General features: G+C 40.0%; 2 protein-coding genes across 8 annotated transcripts in view; one reads left to right on the top strand and one right to left on the bottom strand.

The window, feature by feature from the left end:
* The window catches only part of SMIM10L1 (small integral membrane protein 10 like 1), a 278,859-nt gene that overhangs the window by 127,561 nt on the left and 132,467 nt on the right, over positions 1-18,831 (bottom strand). The window lies entirely within an intron of this gene.
* PRB4 (proline rich protein BstNI subfamily 4) lies at positions 6,510-10,221 on the top strand. The gene is made up of 4 exons (XM_054445363.2): positions 6,510-6,771; positions 7,707-7,742; positions 8,230-8,954; positions 10,105-10,221. The coding sequence occupies exons 1-3, from the start codon at positions 6,708-6,710 to the stop codon at positions 8,934-8,936; spliced, it is 807 nt and encodes a 268-aa protein (XP_054301338.1). The 5' UTR covers positions 6,510-6,707; the 3' UTR covers positions 8,937-8,954; positions 10,105-10,221.

Raw genomic sequence — 18,831 nt, 5'->3', positions numbered from 1 at the left:
TTACCCAGTGTTCATTCAGGAGCAGGTTGTTCAGTTTCCATGTAGTTGAGTGGTTTTGAGTGAGTTTCTTAATCCTGAGTTCTAGTTTGATTGCACTGTGGTCTGAGAGGCAGTTTGTTATAATTTCTGTTGTTTTACCTTTGCTGAGGAGCGCTTTACTTCCAACTATGTGGTCAATTTTGGAGTAGGTGTGGTGGGGTGCTGAAAAGAATGTATATTCTATTGATTTGGGGTGGAGAGTTCTGTAGATGTCTATTAGGTCCACTTGCTGCAGAGCTGAGTTCAATTCCTGGGTATCCTTGTTAACTTCCTGTCTCATTGATCTGTCTAATGTTGACAGTCGGGTGTCAAAGTCTCCCATTATTATTGTGTGGGAGTCTAAGTCTCTTTGTAGGTCACTAAGGACTTGCTTTATGAATCTGGGTGCTCCTGTATTGGGTGCATATATGTTTAGGATAGTTAGCTCTTCTTGTTAAATTGATCCCTTTACCATTATGTAATGGCCTTCTTTGTTTCTTTTGATCTTTGTTGGTTTAAAGTCTGTTTTATCAGAGACTAGGATTGCAACCCCTGCCTTTTTTTGTTTTCCACTTGCATGGTAGATCTTCCTCCATCCCTTTATTTTGAGCCTATGTGTGTCTCTGCACGTGAGATGGGTTTCCTGAATACAGCACACTGATGGGTCTTGACTCTTTATCCAATTTGCTAGTCTGTGTCTTTTAATCAGAGCATTTAGCCCATTTACATTTAAAGTTAATATTGTTATGTGTGAATTTGATCCTGTCATTATGATGTTAGCTGGTTATTTTGCTTGTTAGTTGATGCAGTTTCTTCCTAGCCTTGATGTTCTTTACAATTTGGCATGTTTTTGCAGTGGCTGGTACTGGTTGTTCATTTCCATGTTTAGTGCTTCCTTCAGGAGCTCTTTTAGGGCAGGCCTGGTGGTGACAAAATCTCTCAGCATTTGCTTGTCTGTAAAGTATTTTATTTCTCCTTCACTTATGAAGCTTAGTTTGGCTGGACATGAAATTCTGGATTGAAAATTCTTGTCTTTAAGATTGTTGAATATTGGTCCCCACTCTCTTCTGGCTTCTAGAATTTCTGCCAAGAGATCAGCTGTTAGTCTGATGGGCTTCCCTTTGTGGGTATCCTGACCTTTCTCTCTGGCTGCCCTTAACATTTTTTCCTTCATTTCAACCTTGGTGAATCTGACAATTATGTGTCTTGGAGTTGCTCTTCTTGAGGAGTATCTTCGTGGTATTCTCTGTATTTCCTGAATTTGAATGTTGGCCTGCCTTACTAGATTGGGGAAGTTCTCCTGGATAATATCCTGCAGAGTGTTTTCCAACTTGGTTCCATTCTCCCCGTCTCTTTCAATTACAGCAATCAGATGTAGATTTGGTCTTTTCACATAGTCCCATATTTCTTGGAGGCTTTTTTTTCTTTTTATTCTGTTTTCTCTAAACTTCTCTTCTCTCTTCATTTCATTCATTTCATCTTTCATCACTGATACCCTTTCTTCCAGTTGATCTCATTGGCTACTGAGGCTTCTGCATTCATCACGTAGCTCTTGTGCCTTGGTTTTCAGCTCCATCAGGTCCTTTTAGGAGTTCTCTGCATTGGTTATTCTAGTTATCCATTCGTCTAATTTTTTTTTCAAAGCTTTTAACTTCTTTCCCATTGGTTTGAATTTTCTCCTGTAGCTTGGAGTAGTTTGATCGTCTGAAGCCTTCTTCTCTCAACTCGTCAAGGTCATTCTCCATCCAGCTTTGTTCCATTGCTGGTGAGGAGCTGCGTTGCTTTGGAGGAGGAGACACACTCTGATTTTTAGAGTTTCCAGTTTTCCTGCTCTGTTTTTTTCCCATCTTTGTGGTTTTATCCACCTTTGGTCTTTGATGATGTTGACATACAGATGGGTTTTTGGTGTGGATGTCCTTTCTGTTTGTTAGTTTTCCTTCTAACAGACAGGACCCTCAGCTGCAGGTCTGTTGGAGTTTACTAGAAGTCCACTCCAGACCCTGTTTGCCTGGGTATCAGCAGTGGTATCTGCAGAACAGTGGATATTGGTGAACCGCAAATGCTACTGCCTGATCGTTTTTCTGGAAGTTTTGTCTGAGAGGAGTACCTGGCCATGTGAGGTGTCAGTTGGCCCCTACTGGGGGATGCCTCCCAGTTAGGCTACTCAGGGGTCAGGGACCCACTTGAGGAGGCAGTCTGCCCGTTCTCAGATCTCAAGCTGCATGTTGAGAGAACCACTACTCTCTTCAAAGCTCAGTTGGCAATGCAGAAATCACCTGTCTTCTGCATTGCTCACGCTGGGAGCTGTAGACTGGAGCTGTTCCTGTTTGGCCATCTTGGCTCCTCCTCCAATCATTTTTTAAATGAATGTTCTATCTCTGTCTCACAGCATGGGCTCCCTCGCAGCATCTGGCAGGTTCCATAAAGAATAATTTGGAATTGCATGCGATTTCTATGATCTAGACTCAAAAGTCACAAAGTGTCACTTCTGATATAATCTACTGGTCATGGAAGTAATGAAGTTCTATCCCAGTTAAAGGGGGTAAAAACAGACCTCACCCCTTCAAGAGAGGATGTCAAGGTACCATTGTAAGAAGAAAACATTAGATGAATGATTCTGTCATGATCATATTTTAAAAACAATTTCCAAGATCATAAATATGCTCACATGTGGACTTCAAAATCAATGAAATACAACAGTAATTTGTGGTTCTTAAGCAGAGGAGACAACATCTTTTGTAAGAGATAGGTACAAGTTTATCTGTTTAATAAGTGAGTCATTGATTAATCACTTTAATGAAATTCCTCTTTTAAATGTATCAGCTTATGGACTTGGTACATCATCAGAAAAGTATGAGGGTGATATACATTGTTTTGTATTTCTTATAAGTTGTGATTGTACTTCTCTATGAACTGCTAGGAAGTGTAACTGAAAGGTGAAGAATATATTCTGACATTGTGATAACAGTGGTGAGCTGAGGCTACAGACACTTGACCTTAGGCTAATGACCAATGCCTTCTGCAGCCCCAACCACTGAGGACAGTACACCAGCTCTGGGGCCAGGACACAGGACATATCTTCATGCAGAAGACTGTGTAAGTGGTATACAATTTATTCTTTCTTAGACAACTCTCTGAACAGACTCCCTCTTGGATTTCTAGAATTTTAGATCCATTGTGATTAGAAGGATCAAATTTAGTCGATTTAAAAGGGCATACACATATTTTGCCAATGCCAATATGCCACCCAAGAAAAATGCATGTACCATGGATTAAGGAAGTACATACAGGATCTATATTGGCAGGGTTTTGTAATTAGAAAGAAAGGAATTAATTCCTCTGAGTGTCTTTATATAAATCCAAGGGGTAAAACAGAATACTAGAAGATGTTTAAATGTGATTATGATTTTAAACAAACATGTTTACTCAGGAAAAAATATTTTTCCTCACCTCAGCTGTTAAAGTCTCAGGAAAACATAACCTTGAAAATATTCTAAGAGAAACTTGTTTTTATTATCTGAATCTCATTTCCTTTCACTTTCTTGTAAAGAAATGAATGAAGACCAAGTAACCAGTGGAGCACAATAGGCAAGAACTCAGCTCTGAGAACTGACTGCCTTCCATTCCACTTACTACCTTTATATGAACCTAGGCACACACCTAAGTCACCTCATCTACAAAATTAAGATAATAATAATCATCACACCTCCCTAATATGATGGTTCTGAAGATTGAATATCATATAGTAAACGCTGAGGAAATGTTTTCTTTTATAATCAGCCTTTGCTAGGATAAATGGAAAGAATAGAAATATGCTCAAATAGTTGTGAAATATATATATTAGAGAGCATCAACATCAAATAAAAATATAAAGATGACCATCCTACCAGTGTAACCGAAGTTTTTAGAAAAGTCAACGCAAATCTGAATTCCCACACACAACTGTATTATCAGAATGGCTGGTTTACACAATGAACACAGTTAGTTGAGGAAGATTTGGCTTTCTGTTCCATTCACAGAGCTTCCAAGTCTTGAAAAAGAAAGAGATGTGTGAGTGTGAGAGAGCTGAGGCATGAAGTTTGGATCTTATTATAAGTGCAGAAGAAAATCCTAAGAGCATTTGAAGCACAAAAGTGTTAAGATCTAATTGCTACTTTTCAGTGGTCACCCTGACTGATGTGAGGGGAACGGATATGGGATGTGCTGGGGCAGGAATGTTACCAAGAGCTGCTGAGAATATTAAAGTCCTTCAGGAGAGAGCATTATGGCCTGAACTATCACCTTCTAGTAAAGATTATGCAAGTGGTTGTATTTAGGATGAGTGTTGAAAGTGGAGGCAACTCGATTTGCGAAAGGGCAGTGCCTGAAGGAGTGAGGATTTTTGAACCACTGGACATTTGACTTAGAAAAGGTTGGGAGCTGTTATGAGAGCTGAATTGTGTTTCCTAAAATTTCATACGTTGAAGACTGTTCCTTCAGGACTTCAGAATATGAGCATGGATATTAGAAGGCAAGTGGAGTGTTAAGGGCTGCCACCCACGTCTAGGTGCCCAAGTTCCTGCTGCAGTCCTGCCTCTCTCTTCCAACCACCCTCACTCACAGACAGTGTCCCTTTCCGCATTTCCATCATCTATTTTTTGTTTTGTCTGGTGAGTACATAGCTGATATTTATGCTTTCCTGATAAACTTTACTCATTGCTGACATTGGAGAAGGTCAGGAAAGGGCCTGAAATGAGTGATCTTTAGGGCCATTTTTGTTCTCTTCCTGTACTCTCCTGCCAAGGGGAAGTCTGTCTTGCATCAGGCCTGCAGCAACCTCAGTTGGTGACAATATCAGGCAATGTCAGCCTGGCCTCTGCTGCTCCTTTTCTCTGACATTCCTTTGTTACCTGATGGTCTAACTTAAGCCACCAAAGCAGGATTGCTCATCTCCAGTTGTATTCCCATTTCAAGTACGTGTATATTTTTGTCAGGGAAAATACCAATCTTTGTGGTTCCCTTGCAAGGCCAAAGTTATCTGTAGCAAAGCCTTTTGTATTAGGAATTCTGCTTGTACTATTACCTGCAACTCTTCAGAAGGGCCACCCAGATTCTCATCTGCAAAGCCCAGGATCTACTCATCCACAATGTTCAAGACACCTGTCTTTAGGCTTTACTGTCACATACCCTCTCTACCTCCAGCATACCTCCAGCTAAGCTGTCCTCAAATTAACACCAGCAATGCACAAAATGTGAACAATTACACAAGACACACAGAAGGTCTAAGTGGTAAATGGCAGCTGTTGATACTAACTAACCTGTATATTCCATGAACTGATGAGCAGGTATTTATCAGATATAACAGAAGAATCAGTAGCTGAAAGAAGTGCTAACAATGCAGGGATCTGATAGGGCTTTTTGGAAACACTACATTTATTATGAAATTATGCAGACAAGAATGAAACAAAGATGGTAAGTACTATATCCTAATACTTAGAAGATTAAATAAAGGAAATCTCACCAAATTCATGGGGAAAAAAGCCAGATACATAAAGAAAAATACACATAATGAGCTTGACTCAGAAAATGAAATATGAACAAAGAAGAACCAGAAAGAATGTGGGGAGGAATGCATATCAGAATATTATAGAAAAAATACTCTTTGTGGAAGAACAATCTGAGAAAACAAGTAACATAAATACTGACTAAACCAAGAATACCAATATAATGCAATTGAGGCTTTAGTGAGGGTATCTGATTATCCTATTTGAATGTAGAATTGTAGCCACTTAATTATAAGTGGTAGGAATTCAATATAATTATTAAAAGAAATGAAGCAGACGTTGAATTTTATAGAATATTTTGGACAAAGGGAAGAGCATGAAGAAAGTTTTGGCAACACGATATTGCATGGCTCCTGCAGGGAATTATGTATTCAGTTTTCTCAGATCCAGAAATTTCCTTATGGTTTCTGTGTCCATTTTGCATTAATAACCCCTAAAGATACTTTAAAATACACAATTTTGGCCTTCCTGTGTTGCACAACAACAAGCCTTGCCTGACTTGAGTGAGATCCACAGAAGCTTGAACAATAGCTATAGGCTGAGCAGGCTGTGGGGCAGCTTTCTGTCATCTGTGTGTTCCCAGGAGTGTGCTGTCTTCACACCATCATACAGATAGCAGAAACCATCTCTATTGCATCAAAACTTTAGCCAATTGTGATACTATCTGTACCCACACATCACGAGAGATGGAAATAGGCTCTATGAAGAGCCAGAGATATTGACCGTCTTCACTGCTGGCTGTTGCTTCACTGTCCCCACAAATATTACACAGAAATAAATAGTAGAGTGGAAAGCAGACAATAGTCTTACCAAAAGGACTGAAACTCTAATGATGTCTGAAGTTCAATTATGACACAGTGCTGATAGCTTGGACACAGTTCCTTTAAAACCTTTGTTTAAGTCATAGTCGTACCTTTTAGAAATAAGGCACAAACAACATCCAACCCAACCCATTCCTCTGGGCTAGAGTCCCAAAGAGAAATAAGGGATACACCTGACCTGCAGTGAGGAAAGCAGAACCCACTCTCTGAGGTGGTGAGGCCCACCCAGTGCTCAAAGGTGCCATTGTTTTGCTCCTCTTTATAAAGGGAGTTGCCACGTTCCTCTCAGCACAGAGTTGGGAGTGACTCCAGAGCCTCCAGCAAGATGCTGCTGATTCTGCTGTCAGTGGTCTTGCTGGCCCTGAGCTCAGCTCAGAGCTCAAGTGAAGGTAAAACAGAAGGGGGAGAAGATGCGGTGACTGCTTGGGACTTAGGAGGTGACAGTGGTAATTATGGGGAAGAGAGGAGAATGAAAACACAGATGGGGCTGCAGAGTTTTCATGCCTAGGATCAGGAGACCTGTTGTGCCCTCATTCCACACTAAGGGCTTCTAATTTATTTAATGTACAATGAAAATCCAATAAAGAATTTGTACCAGGGGAATGAGAAGGTAAGATTTGCATTTATAGAGAGATATAACTATGCTGTGAAGGCTGTAGTGGAGAATGCAAGGCGGATTCAGGGAAGTCCAGCTGTGAAGATCCTATACTGATCTCAGTAAGTACACAGGGATGATGGTGGCCTTGCTCTACCTGGTGGATCAGCATTGATGATGGAGATAAACACACATTAGAGATACTGCAGAGACAGAACTGGATAAAACACTTACCTGTGTCTAACTACAGATATAGACACATCAGAGCCAATCATTGTCATTTTTCTCTCCCCTACACACAGTATTTCAATGTGCTGGGAGTGGTATGGGTAAGATTGTATTGAAGTGATTACTTCTGGTTACCCCAATTGAGAAAGCATGTGTACATAAGCAATGTATTTATAGGAGATGGAGGGCATAAGAACACCAAAATATCACATTGAAGTACCTGGCATGTGTAAACTAAATTAGCATTAAGTCTTGAGGGATGCTAGGGAGGGAAAAAAGGGGCTGTTCTATGTTGAACTCATTGCTGTTGTTCTGTGTGGTAACAACCCTGCCTCCCCTTACACCTTCCTCCCCTTCCAGCAGCTTCACAGATGGTGGCTGATGAGTTAACCTAGGGGATGCATGGGGTGTGGTGAGAAGACCATTTTCCCTGTAGAACACTTGTGAGTCTTGAAAGATTCAAGATGTAACATTTCCCATCATCCTGTGCTTCTCTTCTAGATGTCAGCCAGGAAGAATCTCTCTTCCTAATATCAGGTAAATCCCAATTCATTCTCAATCTGTTTTGACTCCCTTTTTCTGCTTGCAAATGGATCAGTTCTACAGTGTGTTCTTATCAACACTTTCCTTTCAGGAATTGATTAATGTTATTGCCCCTAATGATATACGCAATCTTCATGCAACCTTGATTCTGGGGACCATGAGCAGGCCACCAAATTGAATGTCAGAGATGCTTGGTTTAGATGACAACAAGAGTGGGTTGACTTCCCCCTGGCCAGGAGTGCCTCCTTGGAGATGACAGACAAACGGCCAGTGTCCTTATTCTGACTCCTCCTTATACTGAGAGCCTCTCAACTGCTTCCTTTTCCCCCAGTGTTCCACTCCAGAGTTCTAGGGATTCACTGAAAATGCAAAGAAATTAGTATCTGGGTCTCATTTTTGTGTATTTCCTCATTTAGCACCATTACTGTAAAAATTTGCGGCAACTATTCAGTGAATGCCATGTGTCCCCCACCTCCTCCAGGAAAGCCAGAAGGACGACGCCCACAAGGAGGAAACCAGCCCCAACGTCCCCCACCTCATCCAGGAAAGCCAGACGGACGACCCCCACAAGGAGGAAACCAGTCCCAAGGTCCCCCACCTCCTCCAGGAAAGCCAGAAGGACGACCCCCACAAGGAGGCAACCAGTCCCAAGGTCCCCCGCGTCCTCCAGGAAAGCCAGAAAGACCACCCCCACAAGGAGGAAACCAGTCCCAAGGTCCCCCACCTCCTCCAGGAAAGCCAGATGGACGACCCCCACAAGGAGGAAACCAGTCCCAAGGTCCCCCACCTCCTCCAGGAAAGCCAGAAGGACGACCCCCACAAGGAGGCAACCAGTCCCAAGGTCCCCCGCATCCTCCAGGAAAGCCAGAAAGACCACCCCCACAAGGAGGAAACCAGTCCCAAGGTCCCCCACCTCGTCCAGGAAAGCCAGAAGGACCACCCCCACAAGGCGGAAACAAGTCCCGAAGTGTCCGATCTCCTCCAGGAAAGCCACAAGGACCACCCCAACAAGAAGGCAACAAGCCTCAAGGTCCCCCACCTCCTGGAAAGCCACAAGGCCCACCCCCAGCAGGAGGCAATCCCCAGCAGCCTCAGGCACCTCCTGCTGGAAAGCCCCAGGGGCCACCTCCACCTTCTCAAGGGGGCAGACCACCCAGACCTCCGCAGGGACAACAGCCTCCCCAGTAATCTAGGATTCAATGACAGGTATGATTCCACTTTATTCTTCATCAGGACTCTAATTGCTACAGTTCTCCAACTTTATTGTGCCAATGAATCAACTAAAACCCATTGACATTGCATTGTCCTAGAACCCATTTCTAAAGATTTTTATTCAGATACTCTGAAATAGGGTAAGGAGACCCTGTATTTCTAACAAAATCTTTAAGGAATTCTGATGTTGAGAAACAACAAACCATACGATCTGTCTTAAACTGTGTTGGCAATGAGGAAGTAGTACCATGTTCATTCTTGGTGCTCTGTTTTCTATCCACAAACTCAGAGACCTCCCATTTAAAGTTTTCACCTGAGCACCGTTTGCTCAGTCCTGCCTCACAGCAGCCTCTTGAGTCCAGTATTCCTGCCAAATGGTCCCTGATCTTTCAGCAGCTAAATGGTGTCTCACTTTTTAGATACTTAACTTTTCAATACGTACATGATTATGCTAACAAAAAATATCTAATGGAATGGAAAAATATGAAGCTAATTTTAAAGGCATGACTCATCCTACCCACCTTCCTTCCTTGAAAAATCTCCCACTGTTAACCTTATGGGATCTTCTCTTTGAAATATCTATGTGTGCATAGACATATAGCATTCTTTTACCCTACCATTAATGCCATAACTTATATGCAGGTATATATGTTAGTCATTTAAAAAATACATTTTTTTTTGAAAATTTCCACATCAGTTTATGAAGCTCACTACATCTCTTCAGTGGTTTTCTGTTTGCTTTTACATTTTTATACTACTCTATTGTGTAGCTGTGCCATGATTTCATTGACCAATCCCTGTCACTGGACACTGAGGGTGGTTTTAGCTTCTCAGTATTATAGAATATGTTCCGGTTACCATCTGTGTAAATATATCCCTGAACAAATTCAACAGCAGTGAGTCATAGCAACCTAAGGATGATCTTTTCTCTTCATCTTCTAAGCCACAATTTGGAGCACATTGTATGCAAGGGCATCAAAAGAGTGAACACAGAAAAAAATCAGGAAGGAACACAGGAGGTTGAAGGGATAGGGGGAGAGAGGATGGGCTCTCATGTACTCTACTGCAGTAACACCAGTGAGGAATTAGACATTTCCTGCCATGTCAAGTCTGATCTATGAACTTCCTTGTTTGTTTATTTCAGGAAGTGAATAAGAAGATATCAGTGAATTCAAATAATTCAATTGCTTCAAATGCCATGACATTGGAACAAGGTCATCATAGCTCTACCTTTAATATACCAATAAAATAATCAGCTTGCAATTTCTGATTGTGGTGTCTCTTTCCCTGTGTTTGTGAATGTGGAATGTGAGGACCAAGAACACATTATAAGAATATCTAGGACCCCTGCTGTCTGATGCTTCCAGGGAGTTTCCCTTCTCTTTAATCCTAATTTAGCCAGCTGCCATGAAAAATGTTTTACTGTTTATCTCTTTCCCTGACTTCAATTTTTTTTTTCTTTTTCTGAGATGGAGTCTTGCTCTATCACCTAGGTTGGAGTGCAGTGGCATGATCTTGGCTAACTGCAACCTGCACCTCCTGGGTTCAAGCTATTCTCCTGCCTCACCCTTCACAGTAGCTGAGATTACAGGTTCCCACCATCAAGCCTGGGTAATTTTTGTAATTTTAGTTGAGATGGGGTTTCAGCCTGTTGGCCAGGCTAGGCTAGAACTTCTGACTTCAGGTCATCCGCTTGCCTTGGCCTCCAAATGTGTTGAGATTACAAGCATGAGCCACCACACCTGGCCCTTCCCTGACTTCTATAGCACAAATTGAAAATCTAAAATTATTTTCAGATTGTTTACTGATATTCCAGTAATTTTAAGGACAAAAAACACAACAAATGGAAAATAAGTCACAGAAGCTAAAAGAAATCCTTATAATTTCTAAGAAACTGAGTTTGGTTTCAAGGGAATGAATATGGTTCTATGCTTCTTATCCCCAGTACCCTCTCTATCCCATTGAACCTATTTTAACAGTGATCCCTTCCCTCCCTCCCTATGTTTCTCACCTTTCTTTAATGAAACCTGAATGGATTTCATCAAGGAGGCAGCATGACTTTTAGGATGAAAGAATTGGGACAGTCTCAGATTTTAGTTAAGACATAACTCTTTCTTGCTAGCTCTGAACTCTTAAAAAGCTACTTAGTCTCTCAGAGCTTCAATTTCCTCATCTACAATGAGAAGACTCATAACAACTACCTTAGAGTATGGAGACTATTCAGATAACATGCATACCAAAAACCTTGCAGAGATTGGCATGTCTACTTCTCAAGCAAGGAAGGTTCAATATTAGAAAACTGCCCCTGTGCCCACCGATAGCCTCAGATAATTCACTATGGAGTTCAGAAATTTCAGAATAGAAGGATCTCACGGTAACCACCACCAAGTTGAGCAACCCACATTCAATTCAATCCCAGTTCTCTGACTTCTCTCCTATTATCATAGTTGAAGCCTCCCTACCCCTATCTCTTATCTTTCCTCTTGATTCTGAACCACATTACCCAATCAAGGATTTTGCTTCTGCATGTGACCTTTTTGTCTCCTGATTCTTATATCTATGCTCTATGGGATTACTTCAATCAGGAAAAGCCTGGTGAAACATCACCCATTTCTACAGAGGTTTTGCTAAGACTCTTAGTGTTTCTTTCCTACCCTATTATTTGTCTGCCATTTTTATTGCAAAAGTTCTTGAAACATACGTATGTAATTATTTCCCCATCCCCTCTCTTCCATTCTCTTTTTAAACACACATTAAAGATGCTTTTGTTCTTTCCACTCCAGTCTGCCAAGGTCATCTACTGCCTGCATTCCACTCATTTCAGGAATCGATTATGAGTCCTGCATCTCCTGTGACCCCTTGGCAGTTTAACACCATTGATCTTACAATTCTTTTGGGAATGCTCTATCAATCTTTCCAGGAACCTCCTGCTCTCTCCTCAGGTTTCTCCTACCTCTGCCTCTTCCCTCGTGTATCTACAAAGTTACTCCTCTTCCAACTCTATTTGGTCTTGGTAAATTATTCATCTAATTAATTAAGGAAACTAGGATTTATTCTAGACTCTTCTCTTTTCCTCTTACATCACATTACATCTAGTCAAATCAGCTATGTTATCATTGTGAAATTCAAGCTTCAAAATAATTTCTGACTGCAGCCAGTTTCATCAGTTTCATCTCTATCAGCCCATCTAAGCAAGCCTCATCTGCAGTTTACACCAAATAGTTCTATTTATTTCTCAACAATCAACTACCCACCTTGGCCATTTAAAAATTACATTACTTTTCTATGTTTTCCAGTTGATGGCCACACTTTTACTCTCTAAGAACAAGATGCTAATTTTTAACTATGCTAAAGTCCTATGTATTGAGCCCTAACTATCTCTGGAATTGGTGGCTGCTCTATACCAAATTCATTCTGCTATGGCCACACTGGTCATTGCCTCTTCTTTTTAATGGTGAGGATGGGGGAGCAGTATGCCTAGAGTTTCTGTTAATTTTAAAAAATGTTTATTTGCACAAATGTATGTATTACAAGTTTGGTTTTGTTAAATAGATTACATAGTGCTTAAGCCATGACATTAGGGTATTCATTATTCAATAACAAAATCTGCATTTATTAATTAATATCCTACTACTCAACTGCTCAAGTGTGGCAAGTGCCTCCCCAACTTCCAAGTCTTCATTGTGTATTATTTCACTCTCTTCATCTGTGCAAACACATTCTTTAGCAACCACTTACGAGTGAGAGCGTGTTATATTTCATTTTCTATATATAGCCTGTTTTGCTTAAGAAAATGACCCCCAGTTCCATCCATATTGCCACAAAATATGTGATTTCATTCTCTCTTTATGATTGAGTAGTATGGCATTGGGTATATATAATTACATTTTTAATCAAATCATTCATTAATGGACACTTTGGTTGATTCAATATCTTTGGTCCTGTGAATGTTGCTACAATAAACATACAGGTCAAGGTATGCATTTGATACATTGACTACTTTTCCTTTGGGGAGATACCCAGTTGTAGGATTGCTCAATGGAAATGTAGTTCTAGTTTTAGTTCTTTGAGAAATCACACTGTTTTCCATAGAAGCTGTACTAATTAACATTCCCACCAAGGGTGTATTAGAGTTCTCCTTTCTCTATATCCTTGCCAACAGCTGTTATTTTTCACGCTTTTAATCATAGTCATTCTGACTGAGGTAAGATGATATCTCATTGTGGCTTTCTTTTCTTTTCTTTTTTATTATACTTTAAGTTCTGGGATACAGATGCAGAAGGTGCAGGTTTGTTACATAGGTATATACGTGCCATGGTGGTTTGCTGCACCCATTAACCCATCATCTAGGTTTTCAGCCTGGCATGCATTAGGTATTTCTCCTAATGCTATCCTTCCCCTTGCCTCCTGCTCCCTGACATCCCCTGGTGTGTGATGTTCCCCTCCCTGTGTCCCTGTGTTCTCATTGTTCAACTCCCACTTATGAGTAAGAACACGTGGTGTTTGGTTTTCTGTTCCTGTGTTAGTTTGCTGAGAATGATGGTTTCCAGCTTCATCCATGTCCCTGCAAAGAACATGAACTCATCCTTTTTTATAGCTGCATAGTATTCCAGGGTGTATACATGCCACATTTTTTTTATCCAGTCTATCATTGATGGGCATTTCTTTGGTCCCAAGTCTTTGGTCTTTTAAATAGTGCTGCAATAAATATACGTGTGCATGTGTCTTTATAGTAGAGAGATTTATAATCATTTGGGTATATACCCAGTAATGGGATTGCTGGGTCAAATAATATTTCTGATTCTAGATCCTCGAGGAATTGCCACACTGTCTTCCACAATGGTTGAACGAATTTACACTCGCACCAGCAGTGTAAAACTGTTCCTATTTCTCCACATTCTCTCCAGAATCTGTTGTTTTCTGACTTTCTTTTTTTTTTGGAGACAGAGTCTGGCTCTGTCACCAGACTGGAGTGCAGTGGCCTGATCTCAGCTCATTGCAACCTCCCCTCCTGGGTTCAAGTGATTCTCCTACCTCAGCCTCCTGAGTAGTTGGGATTACAGGTGTGTGCTACCGTGCCTGGCTAATTTTTGTGTGAATATATATATATATATATATATATATATATATATATATTTTTTTTTTTTTTTTTAGACAGAGTTTTGTTCTTTGTTGCCCAGGCTGGAGTGCAATTGTGTGATCTGGGCTCACTGCAACCTCTGCCTCAGGGGTTCCAGCAATACTCAGCCTCCTGAGTAGTTGGGATTACACTCATACACCAACATGCCCAGCTAATGTTGTATTTTTAATAGAGACAGGGTTTCACCATGTGGGTGAGGCTGGTCTCAAACTCCTGTGGTATCTCATTGCGTTTTTGATTTGCATTTCTCCAATGATCAGTGATGATGAGCTTTTTTTCATGTTTGTTGGACACATAAATGCCTTTTTTTGAGATATGTCTGTTCATATCCTTCACCCACTTTTTGATATGGTTGTTTGTTATTTTCTTGTAAATTTGTTTAGGTTACTTGTAGATTCTGGATATTAGATTTCGTCAGATGGATAGATTGCAAAAATTTTCTCCCATTCTGTTGGTTGCCTGTTCACTCTAATAATAGTGTCTTTTACTGTGCAGAAGCTCTTTAGTTTAATTAGATCCCATTCGTCAATTTTGGCTTTTCTTGCAATTGCTTTTGGTGTTTTAGTCATAAAGTTTTGCCCATGCCCATGTCCTGAATGGTATTGTCTAGGTATTCTTCCAGGGATTTTATGGATTTGGTCTTACATTTAAGTCTTTAATCCATCTTGAGTTAATTTTTTTTAATTATTATACTTTAAGTTCTAGGGTACATGTGCACAATGTGCAGGTTTGTCACATATGTATACATGTGCCATGTTGGTGTGCTGCACCCATTAACTTATCATTTACATTAGATATATTTCCTAATGCTATACCTCCCCCCTACCCCCTCCCCACAACTGGCCCCAGTGTGTGATATCCCCCTTCCTGTGTCCAAGTGTTCTCATTGTTCAATTCCCACCTGTGAGTGAGAACATGCGATGTTTGGTTTTTTGTCCTTGCGATAGTTTGCTGAGAATGATGGTTTCCAGATTCATCCATGTCCCTACAAAGGACATGAACTTGTCCTTTTTTATGGCTGCATAGTATTCCATGATGTACATGTGCCACATTTTCTTAATCCAGTCTATCATTGTTGGACATTTGGGTTGGTTCCAGGTCTTTGCTATTGTGAATAGTGCCACAATAAATATACGTGTGCATGTGTCTTTACAGCAGCATGATTTATAATCCTTTGGGTATATATGCAGTAATGGGATGGCTGGGTCAAATGGTATTTCTGGCTCTAGATCCCTGAGGAATTGCCACACTGTCTTCCACAATAGTTGAACCAGTTTATAGTCCCACCAACAGTGTAAAAGTATTCCTATTTCTCTGCATCCTCTCCAGCGCCAGTCGTTTCCTGACATTTTAATGATTGCCATTCTAACTGGTGTGAGATAGTATCTCATTGTGGTTTTGACATGCATTTCTCTGATGGCCAGTGATGATGAGCATTTTTTCCTGTGTCTGTTGGCTGCATAAATGTCTTCTTTTGAGAAGTGTGTGTTCATATCCTTCACCCACTTGTTGATGGGGTTTTTTTGTTTTTTTCTTGTAAATTTGTTTGAGTTCATTGTAGATTCTGGATATTAGCCCTTTGTCAGATGAGTAGATTGCAAAAATTTTCTCCCACTCTGTAGGTTGCCTGTTCACTCTGATGGTAGTTTCTTTTGCTGCTCAGAATCTCTTTAGTTTAATTAGATCCCATTTGTCAATTTTTGCTTCTGTTGTCATTGCTTTTGGTGTTTTAGACATGAAGTCCTTGCCCATGTCTATGTCCTGAATGGTATTGCCTAGGTTTTCTTCTAGGGTTTTTATGGTTTTAGATCTAACATTTAAGTCTTTAATCCATCTTGAATTAATTTTTGTATAAAGTGTAAGGGTGTAAGGAAGAGATCCAGTTTCAGCTTTCTACATATGGCTAGCCAGTTTTCCCAGCACCATTTTTTAAATAGGGAATCCTTTCCCCATTTCTTGTTTTTGTAAGGTTTCTGAAAGATCAGATAGTTGTAGATGTGTGGCATTATTTCTGAGGGCTCTGTACTGTTCCTTTGGTCTATATATCTGTTTTGGTACCAGTACTATGCTGTTTTGGTTACTGTAGCCTTGTAGTATAGTTTGAAGTCAGGTATAGGATTGACTGGCAATGCAGGCTCTTTTTTGGTTCCATATGAACTTTAAAGTAGTTTTTTCCAATTCTGTGAAGAAAGTCTTCGGTAGCTTGATGGGGATGGCATTGAATCTATACATTACCTTGGGCAGTATGGCCATTTTCATGATATTGATTTTTCCTATCCATGAGCATGGAATTTTCTTCCATTTGTTTGTATCCTCTTTTATTTTGTTGAGGAAGTTCTGGCCAGGGCAATCAGACAGGAGAAAGAAATAAAGTGTATTCAATTAGGAAAAGAGGGAGTCAAATTATCCCTGCTTGCAGATGACATGATTGTATATCTAGAAAACCCCATCGTCTCAGCCCAAAATCCTCTTAAGCTGATAAGCAACTTCAGCAAAGTCTCAGGATACAAAATCAGTGTGCAAAAATCACAAGCATTATTATACACCAATAACAGACAAACAGCCAAATCATGATGAACTCCCATTCACAATTGCTTCAAAGAGAATAAAGTACCTAGGAATCTAACTTACAAGGGATGTGAAGGACCTCTTCAATTAGTTAATTTTTGTATAAGGTGTAAGGAAGGGGTACAGTTTCAGTTTTCTGCATATGGCTAGTCAGTTTTCCAACACCGTTTATTAAATAGGGAATCCATTCCCCATTGCTAGTTTTTGTCAGGTTTGTCAAAGAGCAGATGGTTGTAGATGTGTGGCTTGATTTCTGAGGCCTCTGTTCTGTTCCATTGGTCTATATATCTGTTTTGGTACCAGTACCATGCTGTTTTGGTTACTGTAGCCTTGTAGTATAGTTTGAAATCAGGTAGCATGATGCCTCCAGCTTTGTTTTTTTTTGCTTAGTATTGTCTTGGCTATATGGGCTCTTTTTTGGTTCCATATGAAATTTAAAGTAGTTTTTTCTAATTCTCTGAAGAAAGTCAATGGTAGCTTGATGTGAATAGCATTGAATCTATAAATTACTTTGAGCAGTATGGCGATTTTCACAATATTGATTCTTCCTATCCATGAGCCTGGAATGTTTTTCCATTCATTTGTGTCCTCTCTGATTCCCTTGAGCAGTGGTTTGTAGTTCTCCTTGTAGAGGTCCTTCACGTCCTTGTAAGTTGTATTCCTAGGTATTTTATTCTCTTTGTATCAATTGTGAATGGGAGTTCCCTCAAGATTTGGCTCTCTGTCTGTTATTGGTGTATAGGAATGCTTGTGATTTTTGCACATTGATTTTGTATCCTAAGAATTTGCTGAATTTGCTTATTAGCTTAAGGAGTTTTGGGGCTGAGACAATGGTGTTTTCTAAATATACAATCATACCATCTGCAAACAGAGACAATTTGACTTCCTCTCTTTCTATTTGAATACCTGTATTTCTTTCTCTTGCCTAATTGCCCTGGCCAGAACTTCCAATGCTATGTTGAATAGGAGTGGTGAGAGAGGGCATTCTTGTCTTGTGCAGGTTTTCAAAGGGAATGCTACCAGTTTTGCCCATTCTGTATGATGTTGGCTATGGGTTTTTCATAAATAGGTCTTATTATTTTGAGATATGTTTCATCAATACCTAGTTTATTGAGTATTTTTAGAATGAAGGGGTGTTGAATTTCATCAGAGGCCTTTTCTGTGTCTATTGAGATAATCATGTGTTTTTTGTCATTTGTTCTGTTTACATGACGGATTACATTTATTGATTTCTGTTTGTTCAACCAGCCTTGCATCCCAGGGATGAAGCTGACTTGATCATGGTAGATAAGGTTTTTGATTTGCTGCTGGATTCGGTCTGCCAGTATTTTATAGAGGATTTTTGCATTGATGTTCATCAGAGATATTGGCCTAAAATTTTGTTTTTTTGTTGTGTCTCTGCTAGGTTTTGGTGTCAGGATGATGCTGGCCTCATGAAATGAGTTAGGAAGGAGTGCCTCTTTTTCTATTGTATGGAATAGTTTCAGAAGGAATGGTACCAGCAGCTCTTTGTACCTCTGGTATAATTCAGCTGTGAATCCATCTGGTTCTGGGCTTTTTTAACTTGGTAGGTTATTAATTACTACCTCAATTTCAGAACTTGTTATTGGTCTATTCAGTGATTCGACTTCTTCCTGGCTTAGTGTCTGGAGTGTGAATGTGTCCAGGAATTTGTCCTTTTCTTCTAGATTTTTGAGTTTGTTTGTGTAGAGGTGTTTATGGTATTCTCTGATGGTAGTTTGTATATCAGTGGGACAGTGGTAATATTCCCTTTATGATTTTTTATTGTGTCTATTTAATTCGTCCCTCTTTTCTTCTTTATTAGTCTGGCTAGTGCTCTATATATTTTGTTAATCTTTTCAAAAAACCAGCAACTGGATTCGTTGATTTTTTGAAGGGTTTTTCATGTTTCTATCTCTTTCAGTTCTGCTCTGATCTTAGTTATTTCTTGTCTTCTGCTAGCTTTTGAATTTGTTTGCTCTTGCTTCTGTAGTTCTTTTAATTGTGATGTTAGGGTGTCAATTTTATTTTATTTTATTTTTTCTTATTATTCTTTAAGTTCTAGGGTACATTTGCACAATGTGCAGGTTTGTTACATATGTATACTTGTGCCATGTTGGTTTGCTGCACCCATTAACTCATCATTTACATTAGATATTTCTC

Source organism: Pongo pygmaeus, chromosome 10 (genome assembly GCF_028885625.2).
Source record: "Pongo pygmaeus isolate AG05252 chromosome 10, NHGRI_mPonPyg2-v2.0_pri, whole genome shotgun sequence".
NCBI lineage: Eukaryota > Metazoa > Chordata > Mammalia > Primates > Hominidae > Pongo > Pongo pygmaeus.
The sequence above is the reverse complement of the archived record's forward strand: the minus strand, read 5'-3'. Positions and strand labels throughout refer to the sequence as shown.

Bases quoted from the DNA above. Each gene is read 5' to 3' on its own strand.
- PRB4 (XM_054445363.2), top strand. From the start codon at position 6,708: ATGCTGCTGATTCTGCTGTCAGTGGTCTTGCTGGCCCTGAGCTCAGCT. The intron at 6,772-7,706 runs GTAAAACAGAAG...CTTCTCTTCTAG, and splicing joins AGCTCAGAGCTCAAGTGAAG to ATGTCAGCCAGGAAGAATCT. The intron at 7,743-8,229 runs GTAAATCCCAAT...CACCTCCTCCAG, and splicing joins ATCTCTCTTCCTAATATCAG to GAAAGCCAGAAGGACGACGC.